The sequence below is a fragment of the Zerene cesonia genome, chromosome 26 (genome assembly GCF_012273895.1).
Source record: "Zerene cesonia ecotype Mississippi chromosome 26, Zerene_cesonia_1.1, whole genome shotgun sequence".
In the NCBI taxonomy this organism is placed as follows: Eukaryota; Metazoa; Arthropoda; class Insecta; order Lepidoptera; family Pieridae; genus Zerene; species Zerene cesonia.
Window position 1 is genome coordinate 1,105,980 of NC_052127.1, and position 24,140 is coordinate 1,130,119.

Below are 24,140 nucleotides of genomic sequence, written 5' to 3' on the forward strand. Positions count from 1 at the left end.
CGGTTTCACCCGCGTAAGCCCGTATCCCGTAGGAATATCGGGATAAAAAGTTGCCTATATGTTATTCCAGTTGTTCAGCTATCTACGTACCAAATTTCATTGCAATCGGTTCGGTAGTTTTTGCGTGAAAGAGCAACAAACACACACACATCCTAGTATTTTCTTGCGTTTGATTTAACGATCTAAATGAATTAATCGTGTTTAAAATCCGTTAAAAAGATTTAAACTTCTAAACACACACATCCTTACAAACTTTCATTGCATTTATAATATTAGTAAGATGAATAAATAATTTCAAATATAATTGTTCCATAATACCTCAACGTAAAACCTACTTTATTCTATCAAAATATTCTATATAATTCTTAATCATTATTAAGTTTTTAAGATTTAACAGCTTTCTTATCTTTCAAACATTTCATAATTCGCTGCGTTTATGTAAAAATGTATTTTATAAACACAATTTAAATTAATAATTACATATACAAGGCATACAGCTCACGAGTTTGTATTTAACTGAAAGCTGTACAGTTGTAGAGTATATATAGACATACATATAATTCTTTTTTATATAAAAGATCACCAACATCCCTGGGGGGACGGTAGTACTTCAAATTCTAAAATAGGACCACGTTGTAAAAATTTCCTATGAAAACTCACGGAGTTTCGCGTCATCATCATCATCATCATCAGCCTATATATGTTCCCACTACTGGGACACAGGCCTAGGCCAGGCCTCCTATGAGTTTCGAGTAACAAAACAAAAAAATAAACAGACTAGCTTAGAACGTTCTTTTCGTTTTAAGTCGGTTTAAGCCAAATTGAGATGATCAATATATAAAGATCGATAGGTACGGAACCGCAGCTTTTTGCCCCTATTAAGGGACTTGATCAGAGAAACAGATGTGAAATGTACCTGCCACTTTTGAATGCATTTAATATCAACAAATTTAGATAAAATAAATGCAGATCAGAACAGATGCAGATGGTGCAAATTGGTGGCAAATTAAAATAAACCCACGATAATATTTATCATTTATTTTCATTGTATGAATTTTACTATATACTAATTAATATTGTATGTGACTATAAATATTTATTTTGAACTATATCCATAAATATATATTATATCTCGCACGAAAAATCCGTCATTTTACATGATTCTAATTTATCGTCCATATTTATTTTTTATCTGACCAGTACTCGGACTTTAAACATTTATTTTGAATTATATCTATTTGAGTCATTAGGTTGTATAAAACTGAACACAAATTGACAATTCCGCATAACCGATGAACCTAATCAATTAGCACTAATTGCTTTATATATAGCTGAAAAACGTCTATTCCCGAGATTGTATTACGTCAATTACGTGTATTAGTTCATGCTTCATTAATTCTAGTTGGTGGTTTGATAACTACACGTTGACAATAAAGTTCCCATGAATTGTGTACTACTTCTGAATAAATATGATTGCGGCGAGCTGCGTAAGCCCTGAATCATGCTTTAAAAATTGAGACATTACATAGCGTTTCAATAATACAAAGTTTGATATTAAACATATGTATATTTACCGCGTTATTAAATCAGGTGTAAGAAGGCGCCAAGCGCAGTTTCATTTAGACTGGCGCGCTACCCTGACGTTCAAACGTCAAGCGATTTTGCCGCGCAAAGTGACAGTTCGACTTTTTTTCGTAATTATTAAAATTTTCAGCCAGTGCATTATAAAATGGAAAGATAGAAAAATTATTGCGTGGAATTTATTTTAATTTTCGAAGACTGTTAAATCAGAATTTGCATTTTCAAACAATTTTGCATTCTGCGGCTGTGTTTTGTTAGTGTTAGAGAGGCTGTCATGGCAAATACGTGAGTAAAATAATATTATACGTATTAATATTAAAATTGTTTGTTACTCGCATTTAGCAGAATTTACATAAATTGAATACACCAGGAACTTGCGGGCGTCACACATGAACCTGAAACCTTTGAAGAAATATAAAATAAAATAAAAATAAAAATGAAAATTAGAGTATTTTTTTTCTAATAAATTTTATTGCAATTGACACTGGCAAATAGATATATCGTCTTGCCACGAAGAAAAAAGAAAAAAATAGAACATACAACTTTTAATTTGTTTAATATATTTATATTTGAAATTATAAATTAAATACTTTTTCATTAGTTGGAAAACACTCAAGTCGTAGACATCAAGTGTTTCAAAAAAATTTAAGCACCAAAATAATAAATAATTTTTTCACGCTTTCAAAATTTTGTAAAAAATAAAAATTAATTAGAATAATTTGAGTACTCGAACTGATGAATTCATGAACTCCCCAAAAGTGGGATATAATACGGGAAACAAGCAGACTTTCAGACCAAATTGAGTGCGATTTTTCCATTAAGTAAACCTTGTGGATCTAAAGGGTTGATACCAATGCTTGAATTAAATTCAATCTTAATATCAAGAATAAAACACAAAGAAAAAGAAAAAAACAATACACCACGTAGTTTTCGCTCCTTTTCAACTATGCAGGGACTTTGTATATTATGATTAAGTTACTTGACTTTTTTTTATTTTTTTTTTTATACTTACATAATCAGAAATAAATACAGGGGATTTTGTATAATCCGACATTGCCCTTATCGATTGATAAGGTACGTTCACTCAAGTTAGCTATGTTTCAAAACAATTAAACATTAATCATTTATCAAGCGGCCACGTGTGATAAATAACTTATTTTATTTAATACAAGTTAAGTTCGTGGCTTCGCTCGCATGGTACTGCGTAATGAAATGCCTATGAGGGTAATATAGCCTATATAACATATTATAAATACAGTAATAGTAGGTTAAATATCTACTTGTTAAAAAAACAGGAAAAAAGAGATTCGATTTTATTTATTACTAGCTGCACCCGGCAAACGCTGTTCTGGCTTACTCTGATCATTTAGGGGGATGAAAAAAAATTTTAGCCGATTCTCATAGATACCGGATAAGTACAAAAAATTTCATCAAAATCGGTCAAGCCGTTTCGGAGGAGTATAGCAACGAAAACTGTGACACGAGAATTTTATATATTAGAAAAAGACCATCCGCGGAAATACACACAGTTTAAATCATGGTTGCTATGTAAATAATACCACAGATAATTGAAAATTGATAAGTAGTAATAATATAAATGCGTTTAAAAAGTTTGGATGTTGGATGTTTGTTATTTATTCACGCAAAAACTGATTTTGATGGGACTTGGTGGAAATACTCATGATAATTTGAAAACTAAATTTTTGAAGTGAAACTTCTTTAGAATCGTTGTGATTTCAAACCTGATGCAACGGAAAAACGACAGGTAAGAGACACAAATACAAAATGTGTAGAATGAAGCCGGCAAAGAATGAGACAGAAATATACATACTATTTTATATTTTATATATATTCATCTCATTCTTTTGTCGATTTACTGAAGTTTCACTTCTATAGTGTGTGAATCGCACACACACCTTTTTTTTTACTCGTGTCTTCGTCCGCGCGTGAAGTCGCGGCACACAGATAGTTATATCATATGATAATTGTAAATAATAAACATAATAAATATTCTAGTTGCGAAAATCGTATCTGACCTTTGCAGCGTCAAGAAGTGATGTATATATACACTTTATAATATTAAAATATTTGTAAAGCACTCTAAAACCAATGGATGATTTTATTCAAAGTTTAAAAGATTAATGCTAAGTATATGTATAAACTAGCTTTTCGCCCGCGGCTTCGCCCGGGTAGAATTCGCTTATATCGCGCGACATGGTAAGGAGTATTTTCTTCGCATTAAAAACTATGATTTAGTCTTTCCCACGTTTAGCTCCATCTTCATACCAAGTTTAATCAAAATCGGTTTGACAATAACGAACTTTCATACAAACTTTCATCCCCTCTTTCATCCTTTCTACCCATTTTTCGCTATAAAAAGTATCCTATGTCCTATAAATTTTATCAAAATCGGTTCAGTGGTTTAGGCGTGAAAGCGTAACAGACAGACAGACAAAGTAACTTTCACATTTATAATATTAGTAGGGATATGTTTATATTATTAGGAGAGTCATAAATGAATACATAATATGAATGAAGTCTAACCTAATTACATCACTTCTTTTATATAATAGCGGGCAAACGAGCAGGCGCGTCACCAGTAAGCGGCGATCCTAGGTTATGTTTATTTAGCTACGAGTTCTGGAATAGCATTATGTTATCTGTGGTAAAGAGATAGTTGCTTTTAACGGAATTCATAAAAAGTGCCCCTTAATTCATGTCTCATGTTCAGGATCTAAAAAAAATCATTTTATAGAGATTTCATTGCGATCGGTTCTGCCGTTTTGTCGTGAAACATATGATATAAATATTATGTTTTTATAATAAAACGCCTTTTAAAGTCCTTGTGGATATAGATTTATGCAGATTCTAGTCCTGTAATATATTTAGCACTATCGTATCATATATCCTATTGCATATGACGTAATTGCGAAATGCGAGTCCCAATGTTAATTATTATCAATTATCATCAAAACCGTTGTGTGTTTTGCGTAGTAATGGAATTTTTTGAATCGACAATAATAAATAGAAACACAGAAAATCTGATATTCCGTGCAAATATTTACGTTTCAAAAAATGTTCCATATTTCGTTTTGTTTCATGGTTGTACAAGATTTAAATTTGGAATGTCGTTTTTTTTTTGTAATGAGCGTAAACTTTGCCACTGGCAGTGTTGCAAGATTCTGTGTAATGAAAAATTCTTAAGTAAAATGAAAAATGATGAAAAATTCTTAAAAAAAAGTTAATCATTCTATTTCAATGTATACCTACAAAACCAAGTGAAAAACGTTTTTATTATAAGTATACCAAGAAATGTACTCTACGAACATTGTATTTCGCAAAAAAAATCTACCTACCTGAGTTAATATAACAAAAGAGAAAAGCGTCTCTACACAAAACACAATCATAATAAATAATACGGAACATTGTAACGCCGTGCTGCTAATTAATTTTTATTCAATATAAATTTATCTCACACGCAAAATCAGTCATTTATCATATGATTCTAATTTATCGTCCATATTTATTTTTTATCTGACCAGTATCCAGAATCAATCGTATTGCCTTGGCTTCAATTCGTATTATGAGCTATTTTATAATCTGTATTAGCTTTTATCTCTCGTGAAATTTATTGTTACGGTTTAGGATTGGTTACAAAAATAGATTTTTCATAAACCCTTGACCGATTTTAGTTCTAAGTGTGTTTTTATGTTCTCAACGCGCTATGTTTATATCTTATTTTATTGTTTATGAATATCAAACATCTCACGGATACTTTAAGTTGATGGGCTGTTGAATAATTCTCTTAATCGGATATAGATCGGGAATTTTAGGGCACTCCCATAAAACAATTTTGAATACTCCGTCTTTTAGGGAAGTCAATAAAAACGTCGCTGATCGGTGATCATTGAAACAAATAAATACATCGTCGTAAAAACTAGGTTATTCTCTACTAGAGAGGTGTAAAAACATCGTAAAATTTAGTTCGCGCGTATTTAACTGTCATTAAAACATTAGATGAAGTCATAAACATTTCGCGCCAAAATGTTGACATTTTTTTAAAGATGGCATTAGCCGACGCATAAATCACACTAGAATCCGAATAGCGTGCATGAAGTTTTTATATTTACAATGCGGTCGTTGATCTTGATTTTTATTCTGTGCTAAGCTTTTTGCGCGGTTTTTTTTTGTTTTCGTAACTGGACCAAAGTCGTGTTAATGCGTCTGGTGACGGGCGCCGGTTTAGCGGTAATAGTTGAGATGGAATTAGAAATTAATTTACTTTTTTAATAGCTGTCTCATTAGTATGGATATAGTTTTAATATTATGTTGAGGTTATAAATAAAGATTCATCCGGTCATAAACTCAATAACATTATTATTAATATTTGTGAATTGAAATGTATGATGTTCACTGAAAATAATTTCTTATGTCAATAAAGTACTTAAGAAGGTGAAGCGATACTTACACAAAATATAATTTATTTAAAGAAGTAACGCAATTGCTGCTAGAGTAAAAAAGCCAGCTAGTAAGAATACATATCACATAATTACTAGTTGCTGTATATCTTGCCTAGCTTTGCTTGCGTAGTCGAAGAGTTTTAAAATATGTCCTATCCTAATATATAAACATACCTGTTTCTCATAGATTCTACGATATATAATATACTGACCAAGATTAACAAACACATTCGTATTTATTATATAAGTAAGGATAAGGATTTCAATGTCTATATAACATGTACTTTTTGAGATAATTCAAAAACCCAAATCCTTCTGGTTTTAAGACTCATGTTGCTCATTGTGCCGAATTCTACTGTATCAAAAAAAGAAATTCTGAACAGAACTCTATGCATCTGAAAGGCGCGGAAATACGATTTTTTTTTTCTTAGTCAATTGGTAGTCTTTATGCCAGTGACAAAAAAAAATAGTTTTCTAATCTGCATTTATGTCATACAAGTTTTTTTCCAAAATTAAATTTTAAACATTTTATCAAAGGTAAATTATTTCTTATCGCATTGTCAAAAAAGGTCAAAGTGGTTTGATTGCGTGCCGCTAGATCAGCTGCGTTATGTGTTTACATATTAAATTCGTACTGACATAGCATTGATAATAGAAGCCTTGAATTAGCCGGATTATATAACAAGTAAATATAAGACGTATTAGGCATATGGAGGAATGTGATATGCCTAGATTATTGTTTATACAGGGTGTTCCGCCGGTGTATTATACTCAATGGTGCTTATAGTTTGGCATACGCAGATTATGTTAAAAATACGTAAACAGCATAACGACGTGATAAAGAATAAATTTAAGTTTCATTGCATATAGTAAAATACCAGCGAGACACGGCTTAATATGAAATTTCTTATAAGAAAAGTTTAAACTTAGCTTGACCCTTGTACGGGTACTAGTGGGTACGTTATTTCTTTTCGATATAATTTGATCATTTATTTATTTAAGAGTGACAGATAGTCAATAAAGACGCACATGACATAATAAAAAAAAATGATGAATGTTCGATTTAATTTTTAGTTTTATAGCATTGAAATGCTTTATAAATGAGAAATTTTTGAAAGAATAGATTTTGTTTTATTTTAGAATTTCTCAGTGATGAATGTTCGATTTTAGGAAATGCTTTGTACAGAATATTGTAGTAACTGTTTTTATCGCAAAATTTAGGCATTATTGCGTATTTTGTATGTTTGTTAGGAGATGAAAGAAAAACATGAAAAAGGTATTCACGCATATTAACGGAATTGTACGGAATTCGATATCCTTATTAATTAACACATGTACATTTTCTTACATTCCAACACTTGAACAAATATTTTTATAATATGGAATTCTGAGGTCAAATCCATCCTCATTGATTACTTAAAATAGCTGTTGTTAACAATTTAAAGACTTATAAAAGGATTATAAAAGGACTGATTCGACTTAAATAAGAAAAATGCCTAAATATTGTGTGTCATATATATTTAATGTTTGTATTAAGGACACATAATAATATGTAATTTTCTATAATACTGCTAAATATATATCTTTTTATTCCACGATGGAGTTTGCTTCCCTAGAAGGTTCTCGAAGGCCCCGTATTACTTACCCTATTCACTACATAATATAAAACAAAGTTGCTTTCTCTCTCCGTCCCTATGTCACTATGTATGATTCTTTTAAACTATGCAATGGATTTTGGTGGTTTTTTTTTAATAGATAGAGTGATTAAGAGGTTTATATGTATATTAACATCTATTAAATTACTCCAAATTTAACGCGTGCGCAGCCGTGGGCAAGCTGGATTTAATATATAATTACGTATGCCAATTGCATATTATAACTGATTTTGTTTTTTAAATAATGTAATTGTTAATGTCTAAATTTAGCATCAATGGCAAGGTCTAGAGTGGAAGGCGTCGGTCGTCTCTAGCACATGTCTAGTCCTAGTTGAGACTATCGTCGTGTCTGATTATTTTGAATCCTATGTATTTTTTTTTGCTAAATAAACGATTTTTATTTTTTATTTATTTTTATATTTCCTTGGCCATTTTAAGCCGTTCGAAGCATCATCCTTCCAACTCTTAGAAGACATACTTGCAAGGTTAATAGAGAGGTCAAAGAGGTGAAACTAAAATAGCGAATTCTATAGAGATTATACTCATTATAATATTAGCATTATCACTGATGCTTATCACAAGTAATCCATTTATCAGTTGGAGGTTATGTTTACATAGACATCGCTGTACTCTTTTTTTAAGGACGGAGTTTTAAAATATCTATAGTCTATACTAGTATAGTATTTTGTTATCAGTGGTCCATGCCAATGAATTAAATTGTATGGTCTATTTGAAATATTATAAAACCGATTTTTTTGAATACATAGGGCTGTATACACGGTACACGTTCCAATAAATTTTTTTTTTACAATTTTTGTCTGTCACTCTGTGTGTTTGTTCCCGCTTATTTCTAGAACGAATGGATCGGTTCGGACTTTTACTGGCAGATGTTATGAGGAATATTTTTTATTTGCCCACGGGAACATACATTTTTTTTATGAATACCTATCAAAAATAAATAATTTATTTAAGCGGGTGAAACCGCTGCATGCAGCTAGTTTTTATATATATCTAAAAGTACTCGTTCCTCTTGCAGCTCATCTTAGGTCATCATAAGACTTTTACAATGGGTATAGAAAAATGGGACTGCTTCTAAAAACATTTCATTTGCATTTTAAATTATATTCCGTGAGATTCAAGATGAAATAGCAAAATTCTATGCAAAGTAGTGATTATCCTTTAATCAAAGTGTATGTCCTTGTATTCGTAGTAAACTTAAGAATTCGGAAAATAAGACTAGTTATAGGATACCTTATGTATTTCTTGTATAGATTATTTCTTTGGAAACATGTGTTTAATGAATGCAAAATTTTGATTAATGTATAATAGCTATTCATTTGTCTTGCAATGTATATCGGAAAATATGTCCAGTTATAAAATAGTGGAACATGTTTTTCAATAAAAAATGAATAAAATGAATTGATTAAAAATTAAATAGAGTGCGTTATATTCCCCGTAAATTAAAGGGAAAGGAAATTGGGAAAACATAATAGATTTTTCAAGACTAGAAACACTTTATCATTTTAATTTTAACTTCCTACCTAACATAGTTCTTGAGATACAAACGATCGAACAGTCAGAAAAACCCAAAGTCTTAGCTATAGGGTCTTACTTTACCCTTTCGGGTACGGAACCCCTACAAACATGTGCTTTATCATTATATGTGTTCAGAAAAAAAATTCGCATATAAACGCTTTGAGGTTATCGAACTAAAGCAAATAATTTATTGGCCATTTCGTTGCAGCTGAGTGTTTTTAAATTTACATTATACGATTTATTATGAGTTTTATGATGTTTTCATTCTAACATGCGATGAGCATTATATTTATCTAGTATCCAAATGTTTATGTGTCTGTGATTTGTGTATGTATTTATAAAAATGTTTAAATACGCAGACAAAATTATAATGTGACGGTGCCAGATATTACCACCGCATGGGAGTTAAGGTTTCTTATTACTGATACATTTTTTACATCGTTGACAAAGGAACACGTGGGTTGCCTGCTGGTAAGCGCTACCACCTCCCATGAACATTTGTAGAGACGTAAGGTAGTTCGCAGACCTCACGCCTCTATAAACGGATTGCCGACTTTATATGGTGTGGAAATTAAGAATGGATTGGGAAGGGAAAGGAAAAACACACGGGTATTCAGGTCTCCCACTCAACGAACCAATCATAATATAGTATTCGAATGCTACTATTTCACACCGATCTTCTATGGGAATCTACCCTGATGCGAGCTGGCCCAATTCGTGCGAAGCGCGCTTGTTAAATAAACTAATGTTGCTTTAGATAAAATACTCTAAAAATAATACAATCTATTTAAATTGTTCTGACACATCTCTAGTTGAGCTTTCTAGGTCATTAAATAAGTCTAGAGTTTATCTAACAATTATATTCATATGTGGAACACATGTCAGCACAATAAAAGCTGTTCTCATTCGCACGTTATAATATGTCAAGTCCAGTCAGCCATTTTGTTTTATGGAACATTTTTTAAATATTGGCCAAGGCCACAGCCAAGGCCCCCTATATGTTTTGTATTTTACGCAGTATGAACAAATATTTTTGGATTTTTAATAATTGTTAAATACGTGTTAATTTTTAAACGCGTAAGTATAGATTTAAAAATGCGTAGATACATCAAGTAGAAATATGTACAAAAGAGCACATTTATTTCTATTCGGGGACGACATCTGTTAGGTCGCTGGCCACCTATCGCGTGGACAATAAAGGGCTGATGATGATCATGACTTAGATAAATAGTAGTAATGTCAGTCTAACATATCCATTTGATCAACAAACGTACTACACACTCAAATAAATAAGTTAAGACAAATCTCTAAAGATTCTTTTTATTTATTTATACTCTGGAAAGAATCTCTAAATTCCTGACATGCTAGAAACTCTTCTCTTATCATTCTAAAAATCTCAATATTGAAATCAAAGCTTGTTTGTTATTTACCTATTTACCCTATAGAATAGTATAATATGTATAAATATGATTAATAATTATTTATTTAAAAAATTTACTATTACGTACGTACGCCACATGGAAGATCACAGTAGAACTTTATATAATGTTACCTTCCTTATAACCTGTGAATCACAATTAATCATTTTGAATTTAATATTTGTTAAATATTAATTTGCTAAATAATTATGTTTTGAAGGAATCACTCAATAAATTTTGACTCTTTAGGATTTACAGATAGATTGTTTCACGATTTAAGATAAGTTATGTTTTTTAAAGTCACATTATTATTAACAAAATATAAAAGTTTTATTACAATCATTGATTTAAAGCGCTACTTGAATCAAGAAGCCAATCTATTCTGATAGCGTCGGATTTCAAAGAAACACTTGTATCTACGATTATTGATAACCGCGGTACAATGAACCATTTCTCTGTTAACTGTCGATAAACTGTGAAACAATATTGATCGTTAATTCATCATCGTTCTGGGATAAAAACAAACAAACGAAACAATTTTTTTTTTCAAACAGATTTCAGCCCGGGACTAAGCTTTAATCCTTAAATTATATAGTCTACGCGTAATAATCAAGAAATAAACGCATGTAATGTTTGCCCGACTAAAGGAGGGTAACGTTTTTCGAGGGTACGTGTAATCTTGTGACTATGTATGTCCATTTCATTGGCTCGCCGTCCAACCGAAAACGCTGAACAAATTTTGCCATATGATGTATCGTGGTAATAATGATAATTGTTGTAGTGATTTAGACTATTAAGCAAAATGGCGCCCGCAAATGAAAAATATTCGGGTTTCACAATATATACATCCTAAGTCAACAGTACAACTAAAAAGTTCTCACTAGATTAATTCTTTTGATAATAATAATTCTTATAATGCCTTACAGAATCTATGTACTTGCGTTCTGCGCTGTACTAACAGCCGTAGCAGCGTACCACCGGCCCGACCTGCCCCCTGGACCCTACTGTGGTCTACCGTCTAACAACCAGTGCTGTCAGAATAGGAAGGACGATTGTTCCCACAGAATACTGGGTGAGTGATTTATTTGTTTTTTTATTTATTTTTTTTTTTTAAATCAGGACGTTAACACGTAAATAATCACAATAATTGTTCCCTCTATGTCTCACAGTGAACATAAACAGAAAAAATATAAACTCGCTTGTATATTGTCTACTAGCTGCGCCCCGCGGTTTCACCCGCGTAAGTCCGTATCCCGTAGGAATATCGGGATAAAAAGTTGCCTATATGTTATTCCAGTTGTTCAGCTGTCTACGTACCAAATTTCATTGCAATCGGTTCAGCAGTTTTTGCGTGAAAGAGCAACCAACACACACGCATCCTCACAAACTTTCGCATTTATAATATTAGTAAGATTGCAAAGTAGTTGTCTAGACATAAATACTCTAATAGGAAGTATACTACTACTTGTATAAACAAAACTAGATAATATCATCTGGTGAAATATATAAAAAGCTCGCCCCGGCTCCACTCGGGTTTGAACCGTTTACCATTATCATAGAGAAAATTCATTTTCATAGTAATTTTCATGTACTAAATGTTTTGAAATACGTTCAATTAAATAAGACTCATGTTTTAAAGGTTTTTACTAACAAGAGAGCCTCTGTAGGTAAATAAAAGAAATATGGCATATGGGGAGATACCATACCTCCACAGAAGACCGGCGTGAGATAGTATCATACTGCTATTTCGTTCGGCGAGTGGGAGAGTTGGAGACCGATATCCTGAGAAATTTTGAAAGAATATAATAAATCCGTGATCCGTGACCGGGATCACGTGGTGGTTTGGTAAAAAACGCGGGTTAGTATCCTGCGTCGTGATAATTTTTTTTTCTATTCTTTCAAAATTTCGCATTTATAAAGTATTACAATGCTATAAAACTAAGAATTAGACCGGTATGCTTTTCCTTATCATCGTCTGCAATCCATTTGGAGAGGCGTAAGGTCTGCAATCGACCTTACGCCTCTCCAAATCTCCATGGGCGGTGGTAGCGCTTACCATTAGGCGACCCACCAGCTCCATTGCAGTCGATGATATAAAAAATATGTTATTAATAATCATACTTTTCCATCTAGACACGCTGTGTTATTGTGATGAATTCTGTAACCGGACCCGCGCCCACGACGACTGCTGCCCGGACTACGAGGCTGTATGTATGGGCATTCAGCCCGAACCTGAGTACCTGATCCAGCCCTGTATCTACAGGAACAGGCAGTACTATCCGGGTGATAAGAGGACAGATAACTGTAATACTTGGTGAGTTTTTTGTGATAAATTTATAGATATAATAAATATCGTTTATGAAACGAACAATTATGCTTTAGATATAGCGTCAACTTAATTTTCTCACTCGTTTTTATGCATGTATACGTAAGGAAATTTATCACTGGCGATCTGTATTAGGATAATAAGATAAACCCATGAAGTAGTATTGATCCTGATAAATGTAGAAAGTTTGAAATTAAATCGGTTCGTTAAAAGTCTAAATGACACGGTTACATACAAACATACATGTGAAGCTAATAAGGAAGGTTAGTTCACTTGAAACGGTTGCACGGATGTTTGATTAGGTCTAGAATAGAATTATATTATCTGTGGTAATCTTTTCAAATGTAAATGGAACGGGCGGCGCCGGGGCTTATTATTAATAAAATGTCTTAGCCATAAAGTCAAGTCATAAATGTGAAAGTCTATTTGTAAATGCTTTAATAAACCTACTAAATCTGTTACAAAGAGATATGATAACTTTAAATAACTCATAAATTATACATGCCATTTAATCGCCGTCTCTAATGACATTTAAATTTCTTGCTGATTTGATGTTAACAGAAATCTATAAAATAACATAATATGAACAGCATTTAAACATTCTCAATGATAACTTATATCAAACAATAAATTAATTAACAACACATCGTCAAAACAATTTGCGAAAATTCAAAAACATTTTATGCTTGCATACATAACACAATAGACCGCCATCAATTTCCAACTGTTTCAATTTTAATTGCCTGTTAAAACAAAACGATTTTACGTGTTGTTATACAGTTGAACACCTCGTTATTTTATAAACTTTAAACGCACCTGTCATATTAAAATTCTTTTATTTAAATAATAGCAACACTGACCCGATTTCTCATTATATTTATGTGCTGGTGGTCTTGAATCTTGACGAAAATATATCAACAAGTGGCTATGTGGTCTAGTTTCGGTCTTTGAGAACGTGAAATTCACTGATACTAATGCTTTATATATTACTAGCTGACCCGGCTAACGCCGTTCTGCCTTACTCTTATCATTTAGGGGTATGAAAAATTGATGTTGGCCGATTCTCAGACATACCCAATATGCACACACAATTTCATGAGAACCGGTCCAGCAGTTTAGGAGGAGTTCGGTAACTAACACAGTGACACGGGAATTTTGTATATAAGACTAGCTGCACCCGGCAAACGCTGTTCTGCCTTACTCTTATCATTTAGGGGTATGAAAAATAGATGTTGGCCGATTCTCATAGATACCGGATAAGCACAAAAAATTTCATCAAAATCGGTCAAGCCGTTTCGGAGGAGTATGGCAACGAAAACTGTGACACGAGAATTTTATATATTAGATATTGTTGCACTTCAAAAAATCCGCCAACTGCGTTTCGGACTCGCGACAAATTGCTCACCCATCCAATTTAGAACCATGCGAATCGTTGCTTAGTCTTGATATTTTATTATTTGTTGTTTTAGGCAATAGAAATATATAATCTCCAAAAATTTAATATCTATCTAATATGACTGACTATGACGCTTTATGAAACCAGCTTGGCGACATACGGACGGAAAACGAAGTCTTAGCAATATAGTCCCGTTTTACCATTTGGAATCCTAAAGAAAAGGACAAATTAAACTGCAATAAAATATTTACATTTAATCAATTTCCAAAGGAAGGTTTATACTTCAATTCAAATGTACAACTTTTTTATTAAACTCTTCTATATGCTATGCATAGATAAAACATTATACAGATATTTAAAAGCAACAATACTGCATCTAGAGAATCTATATACACGATTAATTAGACCAATCATACGCGTACTAAAAATTATAACCTCAAAATAGCTTATTAAAAACCGCTAATTGGCGCTAAATAAAGACGCGCCAGCTTAATTCATCAAGACCTTCACATTAGATTTATTAATTGTTGAATCTGATGACGTCACACGATGACGTCATTTATTTGCCCTGCTATAATATTACCGTAATTTGAGAATAACCGGTTGCTATCTGAAAATAGAAATACTGATCGTCTTTTGTTTTAACATAGCGATGCCTAAGAGTGTAGTTTTTTTTTTGCGACAATGAGCGAATCACAAGATGGGTATAGAGAAGGATGTCTTATTTATTATTATTTTTTTAATAAATCTGTATGCATAAATAGTCAGCAAACGTATTTAGGAGCGTTGTTATTTAATAATTTATAGACGTACAAATAAATAGACAAATAAGTTCAGCAAGAAATTCAGTAGTATTGAAATAATTAAACATACTTACAACTCTCCACTAACGAACTATTTAAATTCAATATAAAATTAATCTCAAGCTAAAATAGTATTCGCTACTACGAAATTCTAATAAGTAATGATATAAGGTAATTATTAAACAAGATATCGATACAATTTTAATTGGTTGTGGATCAATATATTTTGTAAATTCCAATAATTTTGTAGGCTTTAGCTAAACAGGTTAACGGTTTTGCAAGCTGCCTAGCTGGATAACCCACGCCTCCATAATATCCTGTTGGTGCAGTACCATGTTTTATTATGGAGGCGGGAAAGTTTTTGAATTTTCGTTGATTTTGGAACCTTTTTGGTTGTTTTGCGCTAGCTTTATCTATGATGTTGTATGTTGTGTTTGATTTGCCTTTGTACGGTTCCGGATTACGGAATAATTATGAAATAAATATGCTTTAAAAATGACAAAATGGGGTATTATATGATATTTTCAACCCACATCAAAAAAGGTGGAGTTTCTCACGACAGCTTTTTTGTGTTTGTCAATTGTTACCAAAGAAATTTCAAGTAAGTGAAACGATTCTGATTTATTTTTCCATTTAAAAGCCTTCCGTGTAGTTGCGTTTTAATTTGATATAGTTCTGACAATTTGAAGCCGAATATAAGACCTCCATCAAAACAGACTAGAGAATAAAAATTCAAAATGGCCTAATAAAAAAAAAAACTCTTGAACGCATTTAAACGATTTGTTCGATTTACAAATGTACAAAAAGATACGAATGAAATTGTCATTCGTTGAAACTGTTAATATTATTTTTGGAATCAAAGAACGGTGTCCTAACGGTTTGCGAATATTTACCATATAAATATGTTAATTTAATTGAAATGATTTTGTTTTGCATACAAATGTTGTTACTGTATTTAAAGTTGAAGAATATTATGATAAGCTAAAAGGTTTATAATAAAGTTTTTCATAATTTAGATTGTGTTATTGAACTTTTATCAAACATAGAGATTGTTTAGTTATTTTTGGCGGAAAAAATATGAGATTATTATTTGAATTGCGTGCTCTTTCTAAATAACTTCAAAAAATATAAATAGGTTTAATCGAGACATTTTTAAAGACTAGAAAAAAGGTAGAAGAAATTTGATTACTAGGCTAGGCATTGCTACGGTTTGGCAAAAAAACACGGGTTCGATTGCCGCCTCGTGGTCTCTTTTTTTCTATTCTTAAATAATTCATCACTAAATAAACATTTCAATGCTATAAAACTTAAAATAAGATTTAGTCGAGTTCAAAACGTAAACAATGCTTTCTAAGCAGCTCTAATTTGAATTTCATACTAAAAAGGTAATAGTCCAGCTAATACAATAAAACAAAAATGTGAGCAGCTGAGTTGTTCCTATGCATAACAAACATGTTTTGTTATTTGAGAATAAAACTCTATGGAGGTTGTAGATGAAAGTTGTGGCTCACAGCACATCTAGTTCATTAATAATATCATATATATGTATATCGAATTCTTGCATCTCTTTATAAATACAACATCGATCTATACTTCAAAACACATCAAAACTGTTAATGTCACAATTTAGTAAAGCCATGAATTATTTAAAGCTTGTTTTTGTAAGGTTACCCTGGCTGATGAATAACTTATGTGTTTCTTTTATTTGGTTTATGGTTTTCGAATATGTTAGGCTTATTCGAAGGTCACCCGACTGTGAATAAAATAAACAGAGGGATATCTAAAACAAAACGATGCGTATTCGATAATCGTTCGGTTTGAGAATCGATTAATTATTATCTAATGTTATGATGAAGAAACAATTGTATTTTTGTATGAATGTTTATGTTTTGATACATAAACTACTGAACTGATTTCAAAAATTCTTTTTCCGTAAGATAGCTGCATTTTAATTCGACTGTATTTTTTGTTTGTTACCTCAGAACTTTTAATAGAGTGAACCGATTTGCTGTTTCATTTTTATAGGAAAGCTTCTTTCCGTGTGGTTCTATTTAAAATTGGTCTAATTTTAACAACTTTAAGGCGATAGGTTTTTATTAAAAATAAATAGGCAAGCGAATAGTAATACTATATGTAAAATTGTATGTTCTTATCGGATCATCTAAATACAGTTTAAATTAAGAACCAATTGTAATTAATTATCTATAAACAGTTCTGTCAATATGATTTGAAGACTGTACAAACGGACAATTGGTCAAAGCAACGAAGGTCGTTGTAATTTAAAAACCGCAAGTGAATTCGTCGGCAGATTGTCTTGCATGACATAACTTTAGGATAATGTATATCTGTGGTCTATTACAAAGACAATTTCTTTTTCTTAGCAATATTTTTTAATCGTATAAACTTTTTTCAAAAATCGAATTGAAGCTGACGCTTGTGTGGTCAGTTGTTTTTTTTTTAATCTTACCTAGATTCAAAATGAAATTGCGAATTGTCTATGATTGAAACAGATAAATTAAGAACAATTTAAAAATTAACGGTGTAAGTAACATTAATTACGAAAGTTTTAGTCTATAAAAAAGAAAAATTATATTTATAAATGAGATAGCTACTGTTTATCATAGACAATTAGGAATATTATCATAAACATTTAGAACGTTATTTGGCTTTAAGTTTCGTACGAAATGTTAAGTAGCTATTCAACATAAATGCTAGAAACGTGATAACATTAATTAAAATAGCGATTGTAAATTAAATATATTTAAAGGCTACTGTTGTATTACTTGAAGGTAGAAACTTTAAAATAATACAAAAGCTGAAGAGCTTGTTTGTTTGAACGCGCTAATATCGGGAACTACTGGACCATTTACAAAAATTTTTCTATGGTTGGATGTGTACGTGATCACTGAGCGCTATGTACCACGGGCGAAGCCGGGGCGGACCGCTAGTCGTGATTAATCAATATCGCATTTGAGAATTGTGAAAGTTTCAAGGTGCATTGCTGAACATGACACAGTAGTTAAATATAGTTCATCCCAGGTGTTCAATGGATAGTCAATACCACTGGCGAACCGCCATCATTAAATGTTATAGGGACGTGCGTTTTATCGATAGTTATTACAATTGAGAAAAATTAGAGAGAGTTTTATTTTAAAAATATTATTTCAGATTTTCGTTATGTTTAGAAGAATATATTTCAGGTGGAAGTGGCTGGCAGATTTAGAGTTCGCTGTCCTACGTATAACCTTATAAAAGAAACCTAAAAAATGTAAAATTTCTATTCATTAGTTAAACCTATATCATCATCATGTTAAGTATTCGATGTAAACATACGTTTTTAGATTTAAAATCTACGCTGTATAGAAGAACTAGCTGCGCCCCGCGGTTTCAACCGCGTAAGTCCGTATCCCGTAAGAATATCGGGATAAAAATATTTTTATTGCCTATATTCCTATATATTTGCCTATATTTTATTCCCACACACACACATCCTTACAAACTTTCGTGCTTATAATATTAGCAGGACAGGATACATTAAGTAAAAATTAAAAGATTAAAAATCTCGGCAATGTTGGTAACACACGAAACTTTCACAATATACGCTCCTTTATACGTAAATCTAAAATAACCGCTCAGTAGAAAGTAATAATAAATTGAAAACAAAGCCTACGTTTCGTGACTCGATAAATATTTTATCGATAACGGCGATTTCGAAAATGCATTCACTTTTTCCTTGCGAGAGTTGAGACGTAGTGATGTCACTTATCGATATATATGCGGCGCGTTAATACCATCGTAAAGATTTCAGTGGGCCTTCGCGCTATGAATAACAATCATTTGTTGACTTTGAAAATTCGTCACAATAATATTTAAAACACGTATTATCATAAACATGAGTTCTAACCTTGTTTTTTCGATTACAATGACACCATACATCAATAGCCATAGGCCTTTTTCAACTGACGTTCCGGAAAAAACGAAAGAGGTTCCAATTCGACTGCATATTTTTTTTTTTTACTTTTGTTACTGGCCAGCTTAGGTACTAGTTACGTAGGTTTTCTTCCGTCATATAGTCCCATTTTACATTTCGAAGATCCCTTTTAGGAACGTTTGTGACCTTATTTTTGTAGAAAATAATCATATGTAAGTATTTCAACAATATATACGTCCCCTGGCTTAGGCAGGAGTTGTCATAGAATTAAAACAAAAAAATATTGTTCTCTAGAAATACTTCTGATTGTCGAGCACGCTTTAGCACGAATCGGGCCAACACACCGGGGAAGGTGGGAAGGCGTCAAACAGTAGCATGCGAATGCTACTAACTTGCGTACCGAGCTGGACGCCCGTATCCCGTTCCTCGCCCTTTATCGTACTTTCCTTGCTTCTCGTCGTCAGCCCTTTCATTAAAAAAGCTGGCAACACTTTTGTTGATGTATTAATTCTGTAATTATTTATGGGCTATGATGATAGCTTATAGTAACTTACAGTTGCCAGCTCTTAGATAAAAATTAAACAATAAAATGATAAATATTTATATATTATATCAATATTTATATACTGCCTATTTCCCAGTGTCAAATAATATATGCACAGATTAAATAGATCAGAGAGCTGGGTGTGGACAGTGTTAAAATACTAATTAGTCAATATATGTTCAGGAAAGTCGACTTAACTATTTATTTTAAGTTTAAGCGGACATTATGTACAATGATACGCGTATTATAAAACAATGTTTAGAGGGAAAACCTCACTTATAAATACACTTACAATGAATGAATTTATTGGGCATTATTAATAAATAATGATTTATTTATATTTTTTGCACAAGAATATTAAATATTATGTTCAGTGTTTACAGTTTAAAAATAGTTTTGCCGCATAACGGCGGAGGAAATAAACTTAGTTGTTAATATTTATTTTCGTAAAATGCATATTAGTATAACTTAAAGAATGAATGAAAATTCATTATCACAATCTATACTTATTTATACTAAACTACAACCGTCATACTATGGTATGTGCTCATTTTTAGATTACTCGTTGGCTTATGAGTAAACTATGCAGAATCTATAATATTATTTTATTAAGGTTAAGCATCTTGAAGATAAAATGATGTTAATACTCTCGGTCCACTTCTACTAAAATATTTATGTATACAAGTAACAACTTATTGCATAATGATTTAGGTCTTTGAAGTTCTTCTATTGATCTATTCGAACCTAAATTTTTCATAAACGATATTTTACACAAATAAATTTAATTTAATTAAATATTTTTTTTACGACAATAGGAAAGCTATAATGACGAAGCAAGCCATGGGCTTTGACTAGTATAGTATTATGTTATCTATGGCTAAGATAACGCTATATAAGTTTTTGTACCTGTCAGTTGTAACTCTTGTAAATACCTAAAAATGCTACAAATATTTTACTTTTTTTTTATTACTATTGTCATCGAAGCGAATGACGTCATCCAATCTGACATAACGCTATTGTCAAGCTTCACAGTTCTTATGGTAACAAAAAGAAGTACAGTTTTCAATTTAAATAAATACCTTAAATATAACGTCATGTTTCTTATGTGGCAATAACAATGTTATTAAAATATCTCTGAGTATCTTAAAATGATTGTGCTTATTTTTGAACATAAATTTCTTCTCTCTTGAAAAATATTTTAAAATACTGATCTTATGAATACCACAGGTGAAACAATAATACTTACCTAGTATACATATGAATATAATATGTTAAGCCGAAGTTAATGATAATTTGAATTACAATAAATTTATCAAATAATTGCAAGGATTAAACAGTCATAATGCATGTGAAGGAATTTGCATTCAAACAAAACACACCTATATCAGATATTCTTTATTTATCTGTAGTAATTTGTCATGTATTCGAAATTTAAATGTTCAACGAAATGTCAATTGTGGCGCCATTAACAATAATTGTAGATGACGTAACCGTCAAATTGGTTTGCTTTTTTTTCCTTAGTTCGAATTAGTTAAGGAATTTTTCATCAGAGCTCCATTTAATAATATTTAGGTTATGATACAGAAATTAACGAACTGTTAAATATAGAATCAATTGTTAAATATGTCATTATACACTTCTTTATTTAAAGGTCGTTTTCTTCCCATATTAAAATTATATCGATATTAAGTACTATGAAGAAAATTGATTTTTAATGATAATCCATGTGCACCGTGCATGATTTTTTTTGTGATTTTACGATTCGTTATAATCGTTGGTAATGTTTTTATAAACGTTTTTAGATTTATAATAAATCAAAAGGTAGCTTAATGGGTCTTTTTTTACAGTAAGTCCCCGATTTTTTTTTTCTCTCTCGTTTGTTAATTTTGTATGAATTTTTTCGGTTTTATGTGAGTCACAGATAATCGGTATTTTTGATATATTCCAGATGAATGTGAAAATATTCCAGAGAAATGTTATAATTAAATAACTTAAATAAAATATAAAAAAAAAGAAATGTAGTACATGACATTTTCAATTAGAAGCAATGTAAATTATTTCATTAAAATGCAAATTATGCGGAATAATAATGGAATTTGTATATAATAGACTTTTTTTTTAATTCATGATAGGGAAGCGCTTGACCACGATCTCGCCTGATGGTAAGCTGATGGTAAGATGTGGTCTAAGATGTAGCGCGCATCCCTAGAAGGTACCTGTTCACTCTTCTCTTGAAGACCTCCAGATTGATTTATTAAACAGACTTAATTAATAGTACATTTTGCTAAAAAGTTAAATGAAAACATTTTATTTACCGTAACAGATTTTCATTGGTAAACTAGCTTTTCGCCCGCGGCTTTACCCGCGTAGTTGCAGGAAAGATAGACACGGGGATTTGCTCGCATGTTCCCGTTCCCGTGGGATCTCGATGAAAACTATCCTATGTCCGGTTCCTGGTTCTAAGCTACCTCTGCAAAAATTTCCATCCTAATCGGTTAATTCGTTCTTGAGTTATAAATAGTGTAACTAACACCACTTTCTTTTATATATATAGATTCAATTTAACGCACAGTTCACACGAACTTTCAAATTATCGATATGCGAACAGCACTTTTAATTAATATCGATAAGACATTCGATAATCGTCATGATATATATGGCGCCATGTTTTATGTTCAGCCGAGAAGAAAGAATCGAGTCAGTTGGTCATGTGCTTAAGGCGCGTGTACATTGGGGCTGGAAATTTAATGTTTCCTATTTTTTTATATGAGATTTTTTTTTATTTATAGCCATAATATTTTAATGATTATAAACGTCGTTTTAGCTACAGAATCGATTAATTGCATAAAAAACTAGCCGCTCGTCCCGGCTCCATCCGGGTTGATACGGGAAAGAGCAAATAATTTATATTTCTCAGGGATCATGTAGCTTCTTAGTAATTTCGGAGATTGTTCAATGCAAAGATACAAACACTTTCATTATTTTATTAGATAGCTTTGACCCGCAGATTCGTACGCGTTAAATCTGGAGTAGTTTAATAGATGTTATTATTCAATTGTAAGCCTTCCTCTTGAATGATTTATTAACGAAACCCCCATCAAAATCCGTTGCGCAATTTTAAAGATTTATGCATACATAGGGACAGAGAGAGCGTCTTTATTATACTATGTAGTGAAATCTATATAGAATTTACTATATGTTTTCATAATTTTATATTGAAGACTAGACTAAAGCAAAGAGGGATTTTTTGTGACGCCAAAAAATATACATATAAATAGCGGTTAAAACTTTTTTTTTTAGACTGGTTATCGTCGCGGAGGCTTTATTTGTATTACACTGACCCAAAAATCCTAATGTATGATCGTTGTTCCACAGATAAGATAAATCAACGATAAATATTGAAGTGACTAATTCGTGCGTGTCTATCTATTGATTTAAATAACTTAACCACGTGTGGAGAGTGAAGCTTTTTTTTTTTAGTGGGGAAATCATGCATAGATACCCACGGCCCCCGGGGACGGAACCGTGGGTTATGTCGGATTCGGATCGGAGGGGGCCACGGGAGCTGGTTAAAATTCATCCGCGACCCCCTCGGCTTGGAGAGTGAAGCTATGATTACCAATTATTCTAAAAGAGTGTTTACCCATTATTTGTGTCACATATTTGGGACATTTTACATTTTACTATTTGGGACAAACGTTAAAAATTGGTGGGGAGGCAACCCTTATTCATTAAATAAATCAGAATCTGGTTATGAATTTAAAAAAATAAGCATATTACATCTGTACAGTAAAATACTATATATAGTCTTTTACCGTACGAATTTTGTATTCGTACACATAATTACTTATATATAATTACATTGAATAAAATAAAAAAATATCAAACAGATACATTTATATGCATAGTTGACAACCCTAGCCATCCATCATAATGCAATCATTATATAGGAATTTTATTTCGTACGTACCTCGAAATCTGCATACTTAATGGTCTATGACAAACACAAATATGCATTATTCAACCAATGACATCATAGACCTTATTCTAGGTTGTATTTATTTAAATCTAGTATTATAACTAAAGGTCATGGAAATGGTAATGAAAAAATATTTTTTGTACAATTTATAATAATATTTTTAACTCGAAAAAAATTAAGATTCTAAGGCGCTCCTGTAAGTTGTTTGTACCACAGATAACATAATACTATACTATATAAACTATACTATATAATACTATACTATACTAGTATATGTACTTAAAACTGTTTTAAATAAACACAATTACAGGACAAATTTTAAGTAACAAAAACTATTTTATAGAACAACAATGAATTAATATTATTATCCACGCAACAGCAAGTCTGTGATTGTTTAGTTCTGAATAATGTACCAGTGAACCGATTTTTATAAATTTTGCTATACCTAGTCTTGCCATAAATATTGTAATAAAGAAAAAAGAAAATTGTTAACTGCAAATAACATTTATTA

The 24,140-nt window shown here is 31.6% G+C and overlaps 1 protein-coding gene across 1 annotated transcript in view; it reads left to right on the forward strand.

The window, feature by feature from the left end:
• The first annotated feature begins 1,612 nt into the window (after nucleotides 1–1,612).
• LOC119836947 (uncharacterized peptidase C1-like protein F26E4.3) overlaps nucleotides 1,613–24,140 on the forward strand; it is a 41,909-nt gene continuing 19,381 nt past the window's right edge. The window contains exons 1-3 of the mRNA XM_038362421.1: nucleotides 1,613–1,866; nucleotides 11,577–11,722; nucleotides 12,784–12,964. Of these exons, the coding sequence (XP_038218349.1) occupies nucleotides 1,856–1,866; nucleotides 11,577–11,722; nucleotides 12,784–12,964 (338 nt within the window). The 5' untranslated portion in view covers nucleotides 1,613–1,855. The remainder of the gene's footprint in view (nucleotides 1,867–11,576; nucleotides 11,723–12,783; nucleotides 12,965–24,140) is intronic.